Below are 18,774 nucleotides of genomic sequence, written 5' to 3'. Positions count from 1 at the left end.
GTTGTGGGGTAGGAGTAAAGCCATTCCATCCTTATCTCATTTGTTTAGGGTGCTTCAGCACAGGAATCCAGAGGCAGGGATGCCCAATATTTGAAGTATGTTCTGAAGACAAAGGAAGGTTTGTGGATTTCTCCTATAAGAGACTATTCCAGGCTCAGGCAAGGGTAAGAACAAATATTTATCAAATGCTGTGTGCCAAGTGAGTCACATCAGTTATCTTATTGAATACTAACAACAACCCTTTGATGAGCTCCCATTATTCCCATTTCACAGATGAGGAAACTGGCAGCTCTGGGATAGGAACTCTCTGGTTAACCACTTGCACTACTGTCTGCTGCCCTCTGAGGAAAGAGTCCTTGCTTACCTTCCCCTTAAAGTAAAGGCAATTCTCTAAAAAGAGCCATTCTGATCATGTCATTTTTCTAGTTATACACAGTGCCTCCCCATTCTTCTAGGAACAAATCCAAACTCCTTACCACTGCTTCAAAGTCTCTTCAGAACATCACCTCTGCCTGCCTCTCCAGCCCCAGTGGCTCCCTTCTTCCTTTTTAGCTTCTCAAATATGCCAAACGCTTTTGTTTTGGAGGTTTTGCCCAATCTGTTCCCTCTGCCTAAAACGTGTGTTCCCCTCCCTTTTCCTGACTTCCCCATCCTTCAAGCCACACCAAAATGTACCTTCCTCAGACAGTTCTTCCCAAGCCCTCTAATACACACTTCTGAAGCTGCAATGTCCAGTGCAGTGGCCGCCAGCCAGATGTGACCACTGAGCCCTTGAAACGCAGTGAGTCTGAAGTGAGATGTAAGCATGCAAACACATGCCCAAGTATGAAGATGGAGAACAAGAAGCAGCATGCAAAATATGTCAGTAACATGTTTTATTAATATATTGGTTATATGTTGAAATGAGAACATTTTGGATGTGTTAGGTTAAATAAAAATATGTTATTAAAATTAATTTCACCTCTGTTTACTTTTTAAAAATGTAGCAACTAGAAAATTTTAAATTACACATGTATCTTGCATCCTATTTTTGCTGGACCATGCTGTGACAGAGCATTCTGCACTTCCCTTTGGTAACACACATTACAGTTATAATTACTTGGTTACTGAATTTTTTTTTTTTTTTACCAGACTCCAAGATCTAAGCAGGAGAACCATGTTTGTCTGATTCCCCTGGTACTCCAGTGTTGAGGCACCTGGTATATAGCGTGGCTAAATGGAGTTGTTGAAACAATAAAGGCTCATTAAAGGTGGACATCCGTTAGGAAAATGGGAGCAGCAAAATGCTGCCTCCTTTAGCAAAATATGAACATGGTCCTTTAATCTTAGAGAGGAAGAAAGCAGATGGTGGTTCTGAATTTGAGCTAAGATAATTTAAAAATATATTACCAGAAGTTTTTGAGATCTATTGCAGAACATGGTGACTCCAGTTAATATTAGGTAATTGTGGTGCAAAAGTAATTGCAGTTTTTGTTATTACTTTTAATGGCAAAAACCGCAATTACTTTTGCACCAACCTATTGTCTATTTCAAAATTGCTAAGAGAGTAAATTTCTAATATCTCATCAAAAAAGGATATGTTAATTAGCTTGATTTAATCATTCCACATTGCATACATATATCAAAATATCACATCATACTCCATAAATATCTGTAATTATTATTTGTCAGTTAAAACTCTCTGAAAACTGCAAAGCACCATTAAAAGAATATATGACCAGAGATGTAAATGAGGGGAATCAATTTTATCTTGTTTATAATAAAAAAATACTTGTTGAGAGCATACTATGTTTCAGGTACTGTGCTGTGTGAACTTTATATGCGTGTTCTTATTTAATCCTCAGGACAAAGTGAGGAAGTAGATTCTATTATTATCAACCCATTTTTCGGATGATGAATCTGAGTCTTAGTTTAAGTAACTTGCTCAAGTCCACATAGCTAAGAAGTGGCAGGGCCAGCATTCAGCTCAAGCAGTCAGCTTACAGTCTCCTTGCTGGTTTACTCCTACGATGTACTGCCATAATACAGTTTCCTCAGAAAGTGTAAAGAGAAATCTCTGCCCATAAACACAGGTTCTACCCTAACTCCCCTAATCACTGATTTTTCAAAAGCCTTAATAATGATAAGAAAAAAAGCATTTTATCAAGTGCTTACTTTTTGTCAGACGTGGCAATAAGAACTTTCCATGGATTATGCTATTTATTTTTCACAATAACTTCGTGAAGTGAATATTTTTCATCTTTATCGTGAAAATAATAAAACTAAAGAATAGTGAAATTAGAAACAATCAAAATATACATTATACAAATGGTTAAAATAAATGACGCTGCACCAGAATTAAGGACTATTTTGCCACCATTACAAATAATGCTTCATGGAAGACTTAAGAAATATGGTAAAAATTATTACATTAAAAACCTAATAGCAAGGGTATTCTTTCTCACCATTCCTATTGACTATCATACCGGAAGTCCTACCTTGTGCAACGAGACAAGAGAAATAAAGAAAAAGCACACAGACTGGGAGGAAGAAATCAATCTGTCTTTACTTGCAGATGACATGATTGTCTACGTAGAAAATTCCAAAGAACTCCTGGAACTAATATGTAAGTATAAGGTCATAGGATACAAGGTCATGTACAAAATACCAATTGTTTTTCCACATATCAGCAATGAACAACTGGAATTTGAAATAATAAAATACCTCTTAGAACATCATCCTTCCAAAATAAAGTACTTTGTATTAATCTAACAAAACATGTACAGGGCATATATAGAGACAACTACAAAATACTGATGAAGAAAATCAGTGAACATCTAAACAGAGACATATTCCATGTTCATAAATTATCAGACTCAATACTGTTAAGACGTCAGTTCTTCTCAGCTTGATCTATAGATCCAATGAATCCCAATCAAAATCCCAGGAATCTATTCTGTAGATATATAGACAAACTGATTCTGCAATTACTGGAAAGGTAGAGGACCTAGACAGAATAGTGTATTAGGCTGTTCTTGCATTGCTATAAAGAAATACCTGATACTGGGTAATTTACAAGAAAAGAGGTTGAATTGGCTCATGGTTCTGAAGGCTGTACAGGAAACATAATGGCATCTACTTATGGGGAGGCCTCAGGGAGCTTTTACTCATGGTGGAAGGTGAAGTGGGAGCAGGCACTTCACATGGAAAAAGCAGGAACAAGGGACAGAGAGTTGTGGGGAGGTGCCACACTTTTAAATGACCTGATCTCATGAGAACTCACTATCACCAAGACAGCACCAACCCATGAAGAATCTGCCCCCATGATCCAATCACCTCCTACCAGACCTCACCTCCAGCATTGTGATTACAATTCAACATGAGATTTGGGCAAGGACAAACATCCAAACTATATCAAATAGTCAACACAACACAGAAGAAAAAAGTGGAGGACTCATGCTACCTAATTTCAATAATAATATATATTCTCATAGTAGGAATTCTTGATATGATGTGATGAAAACAGTAGAACTCGGTGGTCTTCTCCCCAAAACCCATAATCCTAGTCTAATCTTGAGAAAAACATTAGACAAATTCTAAGTGAGGGACATTCTACAAAATGCCTGACCAGTATCTCTTAAAACTGTCATAGTTACCAAAAACTAGGAAAGTCTGAGAATCATAATAAAGCTAGCAATTAAGACAGTGAAATATTGGTGAATGAACAGACATGTAGATGAATGGAACAGAATATGAAGTCCAAAAATAGACCCACATAAACATAGTCAACTGATCTTTTACAAAGGAACAAAGACAATTCAATGGAGAGAAGATAGTCTTTTCAAGAAATGGAGCTGGAAAAACTGGATGGCCCATATGCTAAAAAAAATGAATCTACACACAGACCTTATGCCTTATACACACATCTGTACCTCAGAAATGATTACAAACCTAAATGTAAAACACAAAACTATAAAATTTCTAGAAGAAAATACAGGGGAAAATCTAAATGACATTTAGTTTGGTGATAAGTTAGATACAACAACAAAAGCATAATCCATGAAAGAAAAAAATGAATGTTGGACTAGACTGAAATTAAAAACTTCTTCTCTACTAAGGACACTGTTAAGATGAAAAGCAAAACCACAGACTGGACTGCAAAACTCGTATCTGATAAAGGACTTGTATCTAAAATATGCAAAGAATTCTCCAAACAATAAGAAAAGAACCAAATTTTTTAAATGGGCAAAAGACACCTCAACAAAGAAGACAGATGGCAAACAGCATATGAAAAGATACTCAATATCATCTGTCATTAGGGAAATGGAAATTAAAACAAGAATGAGATACCACTACATATCTATTAGAATGGCTTTAAAAAACTGACAATACCAAGCTGGCAAGGATGCAGAAAAAAGGAACTCTCATTCACTGCTAGTGGGAAAACAAAATGGTACAACCACTTTGGAAGACAGTTTGGCAGTTTCTTACAAAGCTAAATATAGTGTTACCACACAATCTAGCAATTGTGCTCCTAAGAATTACCCAACTGATTCGAAAACTTATGTCCACACAAAATCTGCCCACAAATATTCATAACAGTTTTACTCATAATTGCCAAAAAATGAAAGCAGCCAAGATGTCCCTTAAGAGAAGAATAAATAAATAAACCGTAGTACATTTATATAATGGAACACTATTCAGTGATAAAGGAAATAAACTATCAAGCAATGCAAGGACATTGAATCTTAAGTGCATATTGCTAAGTGAAAGGCTACATGCTGCATGATGTCATTTATATGACAGGTTGGAAAAGGCAAAACTTTATCGAGAGTAAACAAATTGTGGTTTCTATGGCTTCAGACATGGAAGAAGATTAAATAGGTAAAGCACAGGGAATTGTTTAGGGCAGTGAAACTATTCTGTATGATACTGTAATGGTGCATACATGGCACTATACATCTGTCAAAACTCATATAACTTTACAGCACAAGGAGTAAAACTTAATATATGCAAATTCTAAAAATCATTTAGAAGGTTAGGGTATCCCAGGATGGAATGCATACTGTGACAAAATAATTTGACTGTATAATAAATGTATGAAATAACTTCAATGAAGGGAGTGGCAGAGCAGAGGCAGGTGAGGAAGGTGCTGACTTAAGAAATGAGTGGAGCGTGAGAGACTGAAGGCAAGGACACTGCACACAGTGCTCTATTCTACTTGATAACATTTGTTTCCCATGGGGGCCCAGGCAAACAGTTTAAACCACTGTAAATGTATATGCGAATTAGACAGTTAAATAAATAGGTGGCAGATGGTACAAGCCAAATTTCTCACTGTTGGGAGTGGGAGGTTACAAAGAGGCAAGGAGAAAGGAGTAGAATGATCCATGTGGTAATGGATTAGAGTTGGAGAAATCAGTATGAAGTCATGCTTAGCCAAACATAGATACAGATGGTTGTCTCTGTGTGTGTGTGTGTGTGTGTGTGTGTGTACTTACAGATATGTGTATATGCACAGGTTAGGATGCACACATGTATTTCCTTGCTATCTCAGATGACAGGGCTTAAGATATCCTAGTAGCAACAGCACGCCTAGCACCAAGATCTTGCTAACACCATTCTTTCATCAAAGGAACCAAGAATCCTTGGCAAAATGGCTGACTCTGGGACTAGGGCCGAGAATATATATGCAACTAGTTGTGCCACAGGTAAGGCAGTGCTCCATAAAACAAAATAAAACAAAGCATAGTGATGGGAGTGTGTCAAAGGAATACAGGAGCCAAGGGAAAGAGCTCCCAGTGGCCAAAATTGGAACAATTTGAACAATAAAATTAATATGGTAGTATTGGATTATAACCCAAAGTATAAAATAAATATCCATGAGTGCATAGTGATATAAAAAAAATGACAGAATAAACCAATCAACATGGGAAAGGAGACAAATCCCCCTCACAGAGGAATTCCAAACAATGTAGCTATTCTGCTATCAAGAAGCTGGAGCCTAGCTCCTTGCTCCTTAAGTGTGGGCTGTGTGCACGATGACTTCCTTCCAAAGAGTTCAGTATGGAAAGCGGGGCAGGAGTTGTGGGAGAGTGACTTTACAGTGGAGAAACTTGCAGACACTACCTCAGCCAGATGATCAAGGTCAACATCAACAGTGATAAGTCATACTAATAGTATATATTCTTGATATGATGTGATGAAAATACGGTCTTCCCCAAACCCCTAGCCCCAGTCTAATATTGAGAAAAACATTAGACAAATCCCAATAGAGGGACATTCTACCAAATACCCGACCTATATCCCTTAAAACTGTCAGTCATCCAAAACAAGGAAAGTCTGAGAAACGGATAGCCAAAAGGAGCCTAAGGAGACATGGCGACTGAATGTGAGTTGGTGTCCTGAATAGAATTTTCGAATAGAAAAATGATGTTAGGTAAAAATGAGGGAAATCTAAATAAACTACAGACTTTTTTTTTTTTCTTTAAGAGACAGGGTCTTGCTCTGCTGCCCAGGCTGGAGTACAGTGGCATAATCATAACTCACAGCAGCCTCAAATTCCTGGGCTCGAGTGATCCTCCTACCTTAGTCTCCCAAGTAGGTAGGATTGCAAGCAGGTACCACCATGCCTGACTAATTAAAAGAAGACTTTTTTTTTTTTTTTTTGCAGAGAGAGGAGTCTCACTGTGTTGCCCAGTCTGGTCTTGAACTCTTGGTCTCAAGTGATCCTCCTACTTTGGCCTCCCAAAGTGCTGGGATTACAAGTGTGAGCTACCACATCCAGCCTTAAACTATGGACTTTAGTTGGTGATAATGAATCAATATTTGTTCACTAAGAAAATACTCTTATAAATAAAGACAAATTAAAGATTCTCTCAGATGAGAAAAAATTTAGAATTCGTAGCCATCACAACTGCTTTAAAAGAATTTCTTTAAAAAGTTCTTCAGGCAGAAGAGAAATGATACCAGAGGAAAACTAGGAACATCAGGAATGAAGGAAGAGCAACAGCAAATATAACAAAAATAATTCCAGTAATGGGACAGGGATGGTATGAAAAGTAACTTTGACAAGGTACAAATAGCTATTTTAAAAAAATTATTGCAAAAAAAACAATAAAAATGTATTGCAGAGGAAATTCATTCTACATTACGGTTGAGACAATATTAACTAATTTTAAAAATCCTTTAAAAAATTTAATTGAAAAAGGAAGAATATGAAACTATATATACAGTGTAAACTAAATTTTGTTTCTATTTGTATACATTTTCCTATATGTTAACTATATAAACACACAGAGCTCTGGGAGGTAGCATTTACAGAAGTTTTTTTGGGCAGGGGATGGAGTCTCGCTTATTGCCCAGGCTGGAGTACAGTGGCTCAATCTCAGCTCACTACAACCTCTGCCTCCCGGGTTCAAGTGATTCTTCTGCCTCAGCCTTCAGAGTAGCTGGGACTACAGGCACACACGCCATGCCCGGCTAATTTTTTGTACTTTAGTAGAGACAGATTTCACTGTGTTGCCCAGGCTGGTCTTGAACTCCTGAGCTCAGGCAACCCACCCACCTCGGCCTCCCAAAGTGCTAGGATTACAGGCATGAGGAAGATTTTTAAAAACACTTATTTTTCCAAATATTCAACATAAGTATTATATTTATGATCAGAAAGAGATAACCATTATTTTTTAAAATCCACCATCTTGCTAGACTTCATTTTAGACTCTTGGCAGAAACATCTCCTTTTAGGCACAAAGTATAAATATCAATGACTTATCTGAATGTAAATCTGGCTCACAGACTTTAAAGACTTAAAAATGTAGATTAAAAAGGAAGAATTCCTGTAATATTCTAGGAAAAATGAGATTGCTTATGTCATGTACTGTTGGAGCATCCACATCTAAGTAGCTCAAAAGACTTAAGATCAAACCTTGTTAATCTCCACATCATATATGTTAAGAAGATGGTGCAAAAGAAAATTTGATTCTGATTGAATGGAATGCATGGACTTTTAAAGCACAATGCTCACTGCAATCACAGCTACTGCAAAATGTGATGTCAACATTATTTTCATAAGTGCATCTGTCCAACTTCTTCATAAACCAGGTATGAAGACTAGCCCGAAATGAGATATTGATTGTATTATGATGTTATTTGAGTACATCAATCGAAGGGGGCAGGTTTTTTTTGGCAGTCAGCGGAATGCACATCACTGGCGAGAAGCAATGAACAGCTCTCACTTCCCATCATTCCTCCTCCTTCTGGGCACAGACCTCCCCATCAACAGAGCTGTGTATCCCACCTACACTGGCTCAGAGTGGGGATAGGGGAGCCATGTGACCCACCATAGGCCAGCCAGAGTCCTTCCCCTATGCTCCCTCATTGTGGCTGCTGGGGAGGAACCAGGAGCTGTTGGTTGCCATGTTTCTAGGCTGGGGAAGAAGCAATAAGAGGTAGAGCCCTCGGCTCCCATCAGCCCAAGGCCAGCTTCACTGTGAGCCCCCAATTTCCTCTCTTGTTTGGTTTTTTTGAGACAGGGTCTGGCTCTGTCACCCAGGCTGGAGTGTTATGGTACCATCTTGGCTCACTGCAGCCTCTGCCCTTCAGGCTCAAGCCATCCTACCACCACAGTCCCCTAAGTAGCTGGGACTACAGGTGCGTGCCACCAAACCTGGTTAATTTTTGTATTTTTTGTAGTGACAGGGCCTCACCACGTTGCCCAGGATGGTCTTGAACTCCTAGGCTCAAGTGATCCTCCCACCTTGGCCTCCCAAAGTGCTGGGATTGCAGGTGAGAGCTACCATCCCCAGCCTCTTGTTTGCTTTCGAGGTGGCTTGATCCAGGTTTTTCCCACCTGTAACTTAGAAGTCTGGAGTTATATAGTAACCTAATAATTCTGTAGCCTTGTGAAGAGGGAGAATGTTGGGGTAGGGGGTGAATAATGAAACTTTTTTTTTTTACTGCAACCATAACAGATGAAATGAAACACTGTTGTCTCAGAAATCCTTCCGGTTCAGGTGACAAGGCTCTTAGAGTGTGTATTTTGGTATTTTGGTACTTAACTCCAATCTCTCTCAGTACCACATTCTGAAATAATTATCTGTTTACCTAACTCTCTCCCCCATTAGGTGGTTTGCTCTTTGAAATCAATAATTCATTGCATTGGACTTTTTGGACTTTGTATCTCCAGAGCCTACATGGCACACAGTAGAAACTTAATAAATGTTAGTTAATATAAAAAGGATTAAATAGGGCTGGGCGCGGTGGCTCACACCTGTAATCCCAGCACTTTGGGAGGCTGAGGCAGGTGGATGGCCTGAGGTCAGGAGTTCGAGACCAGCCTGACCAACATGGTGAAACCCAGTCTCTACTAAAAAATACAAAAATTAGCCGGGCATGGTGGTAGGTGCCTGTAATCCCAGCTACTTGGGAGGCTGAGGCAGGTGAATTGCTTGAACCTGGGAGGTGGAGGTTGCAGTGAGCCGAGATTGCGCCATTGCACTCCAGCCTGGGTGACAGAGCAAGACACTGTCGCAAAAAAAAAAAAAAAAAAAAAAAAGGATTAAATAAAATATAGTTATTTTTTCTACTATTACAAAATTACCTCACTCCTTCAAACTTTATTAATTAGAAATTTGTGACTAGGCTAGAAAAATTAATTTACTCAAGGAAAAAGGGGATTATTAACCCATTTAGTAGTGTAAGAAACTGTAAAAAGAATGATTAAACTAATTAAGAGAATAAATTGTTTCAAGCAGGCCATAGTCATTTAGAGTCACCTATTGATATAGAAATAATTTGTGAACTAAGTTACAAATAACATCCCTCTACCTATTCATTAAATTAGGTCCCTGAGGATGTCTATTAAATAATGCTTTGTTAGCCTGGTTCACTTAGCTGTTTTTACTTGAAATATTACATAAATCAACCTTTTATTAATTTAAAAGGTGAAACCTGAAAGCATATACAGAGTTAACTTATAAACATAAATGATCTTAAATCTATAACATATAATAGAGGGCCAAAACAAACCTGATAAAATTCTTGCTGATTTATGTCTCACTATTTCATTTCTTTCAGACACATTTTAATTTCATTCATGCCCCGGGCATGTCCTACTCAGTGCAAATCCCTACCATCTATCTCATTATCACTCTCTAGTCTAATGTTTATCATTATTAGCTATTGACTGCACCCAGGTACAGTGCAAAATCTAATTACACTTCATTCTTGGATACTGCCCAGTACGGTGACCTTCAAACCAGGTCTCCAAACTCACTCTACTCTCATCCTTCCCTCCCTCAGTTGATGGCAGTTGCATCCTTCCACGTGTTCAAGCCAAAACCCTTGAAGTCACCCTTGAGTACCTTCTCTCTTACCTCGTATTTAATCCATCAGAAAATCCTATGGACTCTATTTCCAAAATCCATCTAGAATGCAACACTTTCCACCCCTCCACTGCAACTCCACCATCATCTCTAGCTTTCCATGAAGTACACATGAGTTTCCTAGGATTCAAAGAATTTAGTAACACTGTTACTTAAAACTACTTCCATCCCCAGCTTCCTGTTTTTGTGAATGAGTTTTCCCAGTGCTTGCATACATAAAAACCAAGAAGAAGAATGAAACTGCTATTTCCTAAAGGTGCATGAATTGACTTTTTAAAATAATTCATTTTTTAAAACACTTGCCAAAGTCACCCAGTGATGCATTTCTAATAGCAATTTACTTTAATGTTTAATATTTTTGTACAGAAATTTATAAAATATTTATTTTGTTTTGATGATCATATATATCTACTTATTGTCATAACTCAATCTAGAAGAAAAATTGTAACAAAGACCGATGGTCACAAGAGATTTTAAAACATGAATATTTAAATGTAAGTACATATTTTTGATACATGTTCAGTATGAGGGTGATCCATAAGAGACTTTCAGTCACAAACATATGTTACAATGTGAAGCTGCCATACTAACCCTGGGCAGCTCATATTTGGACAGTTAACATGAGTAAAAAATAATCTATTTAAGATGCTGTTGTGTTTGAGTCTTTGTTATTATAGCTGAATCTGGATGACAAAGTCGTCTGGCCTGGAAAACAATATGTTACAATAGAATAAAATTCTACAGAGGAAATAAAATGGGAATATGACTTAAACAACAAAAGGAAATAATATAACACTGTAACTATTAAAAAGCTTGTTCATATATTTTTTTAAGTGGTGAGCAACAAATTATTTTTCACAATGCCTGGTCTAATATACTGTATGCATTCCATAAAAACTTGCTGATTAATAGACCCATTCCTTGAGAAAATTTGTTTAACTTACAGGACTGGAACTCAATTATTCTGTATGGACTTGCAGACCAGACCATGCTGCATTTAGCAAAGTCAAATATCAACAATATGTGAGAATGGAAGACTATATATGTGCACATATGAATGGATGAATGAGCGAATGAGCTGGTTATTTTGGTGGTTTCCAAGTACTAGGAATCTTACAAACGAAAATAACATTTACTACTAATATTTCCACTTTTCATCCAAATATCTTGTGCCATGTAACTAAAACTTGAAGGTTAGACATGCATGAACACTGGAATGACCACCAGAGGGAGCCCACGTGTTTTTCTGAATATGCCAAACACCAAATTGAGAAAAAGGAAGAAAACACACACAAAATATAAAGCTGGGGGTGGGCGCATGGGGGTGGGTGTGGGGGGCGCATGGGAGTCGCGGGGTGCGAGGAGTGGCGGGAAGGGGAAAGGGAAGCATTACCTTTTTCAGTTATTTAAGAGACTATATTATTGAATGACAGAACCATTTATGCATCTATGTTACAAATCCTTTTACTAGGCAGCTGTACACTGCAATGCTTTGACACTTATAAAAGGAGAATTGGTTAAACGTAAGATTTAAAAAATCTCACATAACCTAAAACTAGCAGGTCCTGGGTGGGCTGCTGTGATAACATCCATGACTCTCCGCTGTGCCCCAAACAAGCCAGCTGCCTTCTCCAGCTTATCTTTGTGTTCCTGCTCTCACTCTCTATTCCGGTTCATCTTTGTGGTTAACTTTGGAGGAAGGTTTGGGTGTGGCTTCCTCACTTTGTTTGGGATTGGGCTATCAAATTACAGCACCAGAGGAGCACTTGGTGTGACTTGGGAATTTCTGATTCTCCTGTCTGAGCCAAGTTTATAAGGATGGTAAGATGAATGACTTTCCATTTGTTGTCCTGAAGTCTTCCCAGAACTGAGAATTGAACCAAGTGCTAACAGGAAGCAAGAGCACCTCTCTAAGGCTTTCCAGGCCCAATCTCCACTTACACCAGAACCCACAGGCCTGCCTCAGAGAGCTCCCCGCAAGCTAGAAAAATATCCTGGGACTGAGGCTATAGAAACAGGATGTGATCTTATCTAGAATTACGCTCCATGTAAACTGAATAGAATGTTTTCTATTTGAGATCAGTGTCGAGTTTTGGAATCCCCTCCCACCTGTCCAGTCCCCCGCCCCCCAGCGCCCCCTCCCCCCACCCCACCTGGTTTGATCTTACTAATCCTTTTATTGTGGTAAGTCAGATCACCATTATACCAGTGAGGAAACTGAAGCTCCTGGAAATGAGTGACTTGTTCAGTGTCACTGGCTATTAAGTGTCAGGGATGGGAACTGGCAAACATGCGCTTCTAGGGACATGGATTGTAACAATGAATGAGTATTGAACCCCGTCATACTAATGTCTTTGGAGACAGAAAGAAAATTATTGTCTTCCTTTTCCCTCAAACTACAATTGAGTGAAAAGCATGACAGAAGTGAATTCAATGACTTAGCCCTTGTTTTACCCAGAATTTTCATGGTATGTTTTCCCAAGTTTCTTTTATGTCTGGATGGGGTGATCATAAATCATGTATGTAAATAAATTAGCACAAACAAATTGAATTCCACAGGCTTAGGTACTGGGCTGAATGCTGCTAAATTTAACATGCTTATTAATGCCTTGAATGTGGAATCAAATCAAAAACATTCTTATCAAATTTAACAATGATACCCAATTGAGTGGGGGTGGCTGGTAGTTAGGAGAGCTAGTTTGAAATTTAAAATGACCTTGACAAACAGAAAAGGAAAAAGAGGGCAAAATTCAATAGAAAGCTTTGCAAAGTAATTCATTCAAAAGAGGGGGGCAAACAAAGAGAACAACAGAAATGAGGGAGTATTGATTGGGTAATTATAACGGAAAAGGAGCTGGAGGTCAGAGTGAACAATAGCCTCCAAACTCAAGCTAGTTCTGTATTTTAAAAAAGAAGGCATGATTTTGAGAAGTAAAACAGGGGGAAACTCAAGCTAATTCCCCCTCCAGACTCAAAATAGATCAAGCTCTTTGAGGAGGGGTGAGGAAGGTGTCTTGTTGGGACACTGGAATGCCTCTGGCTTGGAAGCCAGGTTTTTATAACTTTGAAAGGGATCCTTAGAAAGAAGAGTGCCCAAAATAATTCAGAAGAGAAAATTCGGGTACTCTTTTCCTGTGTTCATGCAATGCTATCAGCCTGGCATATTGTTTTCCTTCCCCCTGGGTAGCACCCACCCAGACATTGCCTCCTCTGTGGGGCTACTTTGAACCCTTTCCCTTCTTCTTAACAAGAACTTCACAGTCCCACTATGTGTCTCCACAAAGCAGATACTAGAGGCCAGCACTGGCTAAGTCCTTGGCATACATTATCTCATTAACACTCTTGAACACCTCCCTGGGCAAGATGCTACTATTATTCTCCTTCTGTAGATGAGGAAACAAATGAGTAAGGCAGTTAAGTAACTTGTTCATGTTCCCATGTTAGAAATTGGCAGAGCTGGGAGTTTAACTGAAACCCTAAGAGCTCCTAAATCCCTGTCCTGAGGCCACACTACCCTGATGACATGAGCACCCACAATACTTCACTGTTCTTATTTGTTCATGTGTGCTTCTGTCTAGGCTGCAGTGCCATATTTTCATAGTCCTATATGACGGCCTGAGATTGATCAATAAATGTTCATTAAATTGAAGATTTTCAAGCAAGCAGTGGTATATTCCAGGGGTGTTTCTGAGTCATTCTTTGGCTGAAGGGAAATAGAAAAGAAAACTAAATTAAACTAAAAAGGATTTAGACATTTATAAAAACTGGCAATAGGAATTCTGAACAATTCTGGACCATATTAGTAAAGGTGATTTGACCATTTTCTTTTCTGAAAATTTTAAAGAATTGAAATTGCTATATACATATTTATACATGTACAAATACATATGTATGTGTCTATATATATTATGTGTATGTGTATATATATGTGCATTTATCTGTCATCTGTCTTCAATGTAATGTCATCTAAAGGTAAAGAGGGTGACTACGGAATATTTAATATCTGTGGACTTAGGGAACCTGCCTGACACAGAATTGTTGGTAGAAGAGAATCTAAACCCTAAATGACATGTCAACACTAGATTAGTTTATCCAATCTGAGAACACTATAATTTTTTCTGCTAACCATAAGACATATTTTGCAAATAATTTGTTCTCAGTTTCTCAAAACAATAAAAATTCAAACACATCAAACATAAGGGATACTATCTATTTTATTCTCAGAGTTAATTGAGATAACATGCTAGCAGCCCAAAGTAACTGGTGATGATGATAATTGCCTTCAGTACAGGAGAAAATATCTCTGAAGACAGCAATATACTCTCCCACAGCTTGGAAGCAGCAGCTGTGTACATTACTAATAACATGACATCACACTCCTCCCTCCCTGCTGACAGTGGAACAATTCTGAGCTGCATCTCAAGGCTGTGAAATGTTTTAAGTGAGAGCAAGAAGAAGCTGTTGGCCAAAGAGAAACTCATTTCTTTTATTATTATTATTAAACTATCGAACATTACACAGGTTATCTGGGATAGCTTGCCAAATCAAATTCTGATGACTGAAGATGGAGGGAGCATATTCAAAGCAGGGCCGTGCAGTATATCTCAGCTGCAACCCTAGAAAATCGTCAGCATGGCGGCAGCATTAAAAAGTTCTATTTCATAAGAGAGATTTTAAAAATTGCAAAGAAACCAAACATAGAATATTAAAACAATCACCAAATGTAATTCACAGTATTACAAAAATAATTCTAAAATATAGCAGTGAATCATCACCCCAATACATCTCCTTTCACCAACAAACTCACGGCAAGCAGGTCCTAGGAACAATGTCCAGGACATTCAAAAGCAACCAACACACGGCATAACTGACAACAGAAGGATCAGAGTTCTAGAGTATTACCTACATTTCCTATTTACCATTTAGATGGATGACAACTACACGTCATCCTAAAAATGCAATTAGCTTACCACTGCAGAAGCTAGAGAGAGAGATGGTATGGCTAGCTTTTGTAAGAGTTGAGGAACAGATGGAATAAAAAGCAGAAAGAAATTCAGCAAGGACAGTCTGCCCCATAAAATGCATAACTCACAAGTACAAAAACAAACATTTCCTCAGAGACTGGAGAGCTGAAGTTGTTCTTGGCACCTTCAACATGAAGTCACGGTGTTTTCTAGAAGGTGGGGCAAAATAAGTCCTGGCTCGGGGGTTATGCTTTCTAATAGGCCAGCTAATGAAAGGAGTATTTACACACTACACAGCTCACAGGATTGGGCCAGCAGCACTGCTAATCTAATCTTCATTTGGGTGATAAGCAATGTGTCCTTCAAAATCAGGACAAGATGGCTCAAGATTTTCAAAGCTTCAGCATTTTGTGGTTTCACTCTCCTATTAGAGTTTTGTACCCTGGCCAGTTACACGTGAGTTTCAGAATGGTAATGACACTAGTGAGGCCACTGGTACCCTAGAGCAGAGGGACACAGCTGCTAGGGGTACACCGGTGACACTGGCCAAGGTGTCTTCATAGGTTCAGCCTGGATCAATCATGTAAAGCAGGGTTTTAAAAACTGTGTTCCACAGAAAACAGTTTGAATTCAGTTGGTCCTCGAAAGGTGGAGTTGAAAGGGTTTATACAGCCTTATGGAATTATCTCTGATTGTTGGTTTTTTTTTTTTTTTTTTTTTTTTTTGAGACAAGGTCTCACTCTGTCACCCAGGCTGGAGTGCAGTGGTACGATCCTGGCTGACTCTAGCCTCAACTCCTGGGCTTAAGCAATCCTTTTGCCTCAGCCTCTCAAGTAGTTAGGATTACTGGCATGAGCCATCAATTATCTGAATTTTTAATGTTTTAAGTTTGTATGAGGATACATAATTTCTTATTTCTTTATCTGGCCCAGAATTTCATTGTCTTAGCCAGTCTGTAGTGATAAAATGTTGTCATATAATAGGTGGAAAATATTCTAATTTGTTCTCTCTAACCTTAAAAAAGAGCAACAATAAAGATAAATAAATGTTATTGTATTCCCTAAAAATTCCCCAAATTCCTAACCTTTTGACCCTCACAGTCAAAAGGTTCTTATTATTCTACTGCCCTTCCCTTAATGAGAATTTCCACAAACTGTGAAACTTATTTCCTTACTAGTTGCCATTTGAAACCTTACATCTTTATAATAATTTCTAAAACTTATTCTTCATATAAATGACCCATAGTTTTTAAAGTTTGAGAAACTCCTGCTTTAAGTAATCTCCTTAAGATGAGACTTGCCAAGTGGTTTGAGATGATCTCCAGGCTGGGTCATTACTAATTACTAGCACGAATTCTTCTAGCACTTGGGAAACAACTTTGAGCTCCACATTGATGGTGATTTATAGTGAGAAAGCATTCTTCAGTACTTAGCAAAAAGCTTATTAATCATACTATCAATACTATAACTGCCTAAAAAATGAGGACCTCGGGCTGGGCGCGGTAGCTCACACTTGTAATCCCAGCACTTTGAGAGGCTGAGTCAGGCAGATCACAAGGTCAAGAGATCGAGACCATCCTGGCCAACATGGTGAAACCTTGTCTCTACTAAAAATACAAAAATTAGCTGGGTATGGTGACACGCGCCTGTAGTCCCAGCTACTCAGGAGGCTGAGGCAGGAGACTCACTTGAACCCAGGAAGCAGAGGTTGCAGTGAGCTGAGATTGCACCACTGCACTCCAGCCTGGCGACTGAGCGAGACTCCGTCTTGAAAAACAAACAAACAAACAAAGAAACAAAAAACTCACAAAAAATGAGGACCCCAGATGATCCTCTGGGAAACAAGATGTTTATAAATTAGGAAATGAGATTATGTTGTAATATCTCCGTGAGTCTACTTCTCCAGCTCCTTCCACGCTGAAGTAAAGTATTACCTTCTAAAACTAGGAAACCCCATAGCAGTTGCCCTTTCAGAAGTATGGAGCACAATAAGCAACAAAATATGCATAAGGAGCCAAAAATTAAAGACGGGGTCATTATTTCAAAGGGCAACTGTAACATTCAGCATTCGACATTCAAGCTTTCTTATCATTGTGATTTTTAACTTCAGTGTTAAACATGGTCAGTCAGGTATAGCACATATAAAAGACAGAAACAAATACAACTTTAATAGATCAAAGAGAATTCCTTTAACAATCACAACCCTATCAAAATAATCAACTTGCTTTATTGGCTCCATGGTTTTGCTTCCTTCCTTCTTTCCTTCTTTCCTTCCTGTCTGCCTGCCTGACTTCCCTCCTTCCCTCCCTTTCTTTCCCTTCCTTCCTTCCTCCCTTCCCTCCCTCTGTCCCCCCTCCCCCTCCCCTCCTTCCTTCCTTCCCTCCCTCCTTTCTTTTTTCTCTTTCTTTCTCTCTCTCTCTTTCTTTCTTTCTTTTCTTTCTCCTTCTCTCTCTTTTCTTTCCTTCCCTTCCTTCCTTTCTTTCTTTCTTTTTCTTTCTTTCTTTCTTTCTTTCTTTCTTTCTTTCTTTCTTTCTCTCTCTTTCTTTCTCTCTCTCTCTCTTTCTTTCTTCCTTTCTCTCTTTCTCTTTCTTCTCACTCGGTTGCCCAGGATGGATTGTCTAGTGATACAATTATGGCTCACTGTAGCCTCAACTGATCCTCCTGGGACTACAGGTGTGCACCACCACATTCAGCGTGTGTGTGTGTGTGCGTGTGTGTGTACAGACAGAGTCTCACTATGTGTCCTGGCTGCGTGGTTGTTCTTCTAACATTTTTCTTGATATTTTGTAGGTTCCAGCATCCTGTATTATCTCACATTAAATGATGTCTCTATCAATTATAATAAATAGTAGACAAAATAATCCAGCAAGTAGCTGCCCATCCATTTATTCCTACAAAGGTGCAATATATGAAAAGGAATTTATTTTTGTGCAAGGTAAGCCTGAGTCTGAGAATAAAATGTAGCTGGCAAGGCAGCCACAAACAGCACTTGTTGGTGTGTGCATATTTTATTAAAAGTTAAAGATGGTGGCTGGGTGTGGTGGCTCACACCCGTAATCTCATCACTTCGGGAGGCCGAGGCGGGCGGATCATGAGGTCAGGAGATCAAGACCGTCCTGGCTAACATCGTGAAACCCTGTCTCTACTAAAAATACAAAAAATTAGCCAGGCATGGTGGTGGGCGCCTGTAGTCCCAGCTACTCAGGAGGCTGAGGCAGGAGAATGGCGTGAGCCGGGAGGCGGAGCTTGCAGTGAGCTGAGATCATGCCACTGCGGAACTTGCAGTGAGCCAAGATCATGCCACTGCACTCCAGCCTGGGCGACAGAATGAGACTCTGTCTCAAAAACAAAAACAAAAACAAAACAGTTAAACATGGTGATTAACAAAATGATGAGGAGAAGCTGGGAAGGAGAATTTTTTTTTCCTACAAATAATCTGTTTGGACA

At 38.8% G+C, this 18,774-nt stretch overlaps 1 protein-coding gene across 6 annotated transcripts in view; it reads right to left on the bottom strand.

Annotated features, from left to right (window-relative positions):
- RAPGEF4 (Rap guanine nucleotide exchange factor 4) overlaps nucleotides 1-18,774 on the bottom strand; it is a 314,193-nt gene that overhangs the window by 109,172 nt on the left and 186,247 nt on the right. Inside the window, exon 1 of one of the 6 annotated variants that reach the window (XM_055379175.2) lies at nucleotides 15,457-17,654. The exons of the other annotated variants lie outside the window; for them this stretch is intronic. Coding sequence (XP_055235150.1) covers nucleotides 15,457-15,474 — 18 coding nt within the window. The 5' untranslated portion in view covers nucleotides 15,475-17,654. Of the gene's footprint in view, nucleotides 1-15,456; nucleotides 17,655-18,774 lie in introns of those variants that run through there. 6 annotated transcript variants of the gene reach the window in all.

This window comes from Gorilla gorilla, chromosome 11 (assembly GCF_029281585.2).
Source record: "Gorilla gorilla gorilla isolate KB3781 chromosome 11, NHGRI_mGorGor1-v2.1_pri, whole genome shotgun sequence".
NCBI classification, from domain to species: Eukaryota; Metazoa; Chordata; class Mammalia; order Primates; family Hominidae; genus Gorilla; species Gorilla gorilla.
This window is presented reverse-complemented; position numbering and strand designations above follow the sequence as displayed.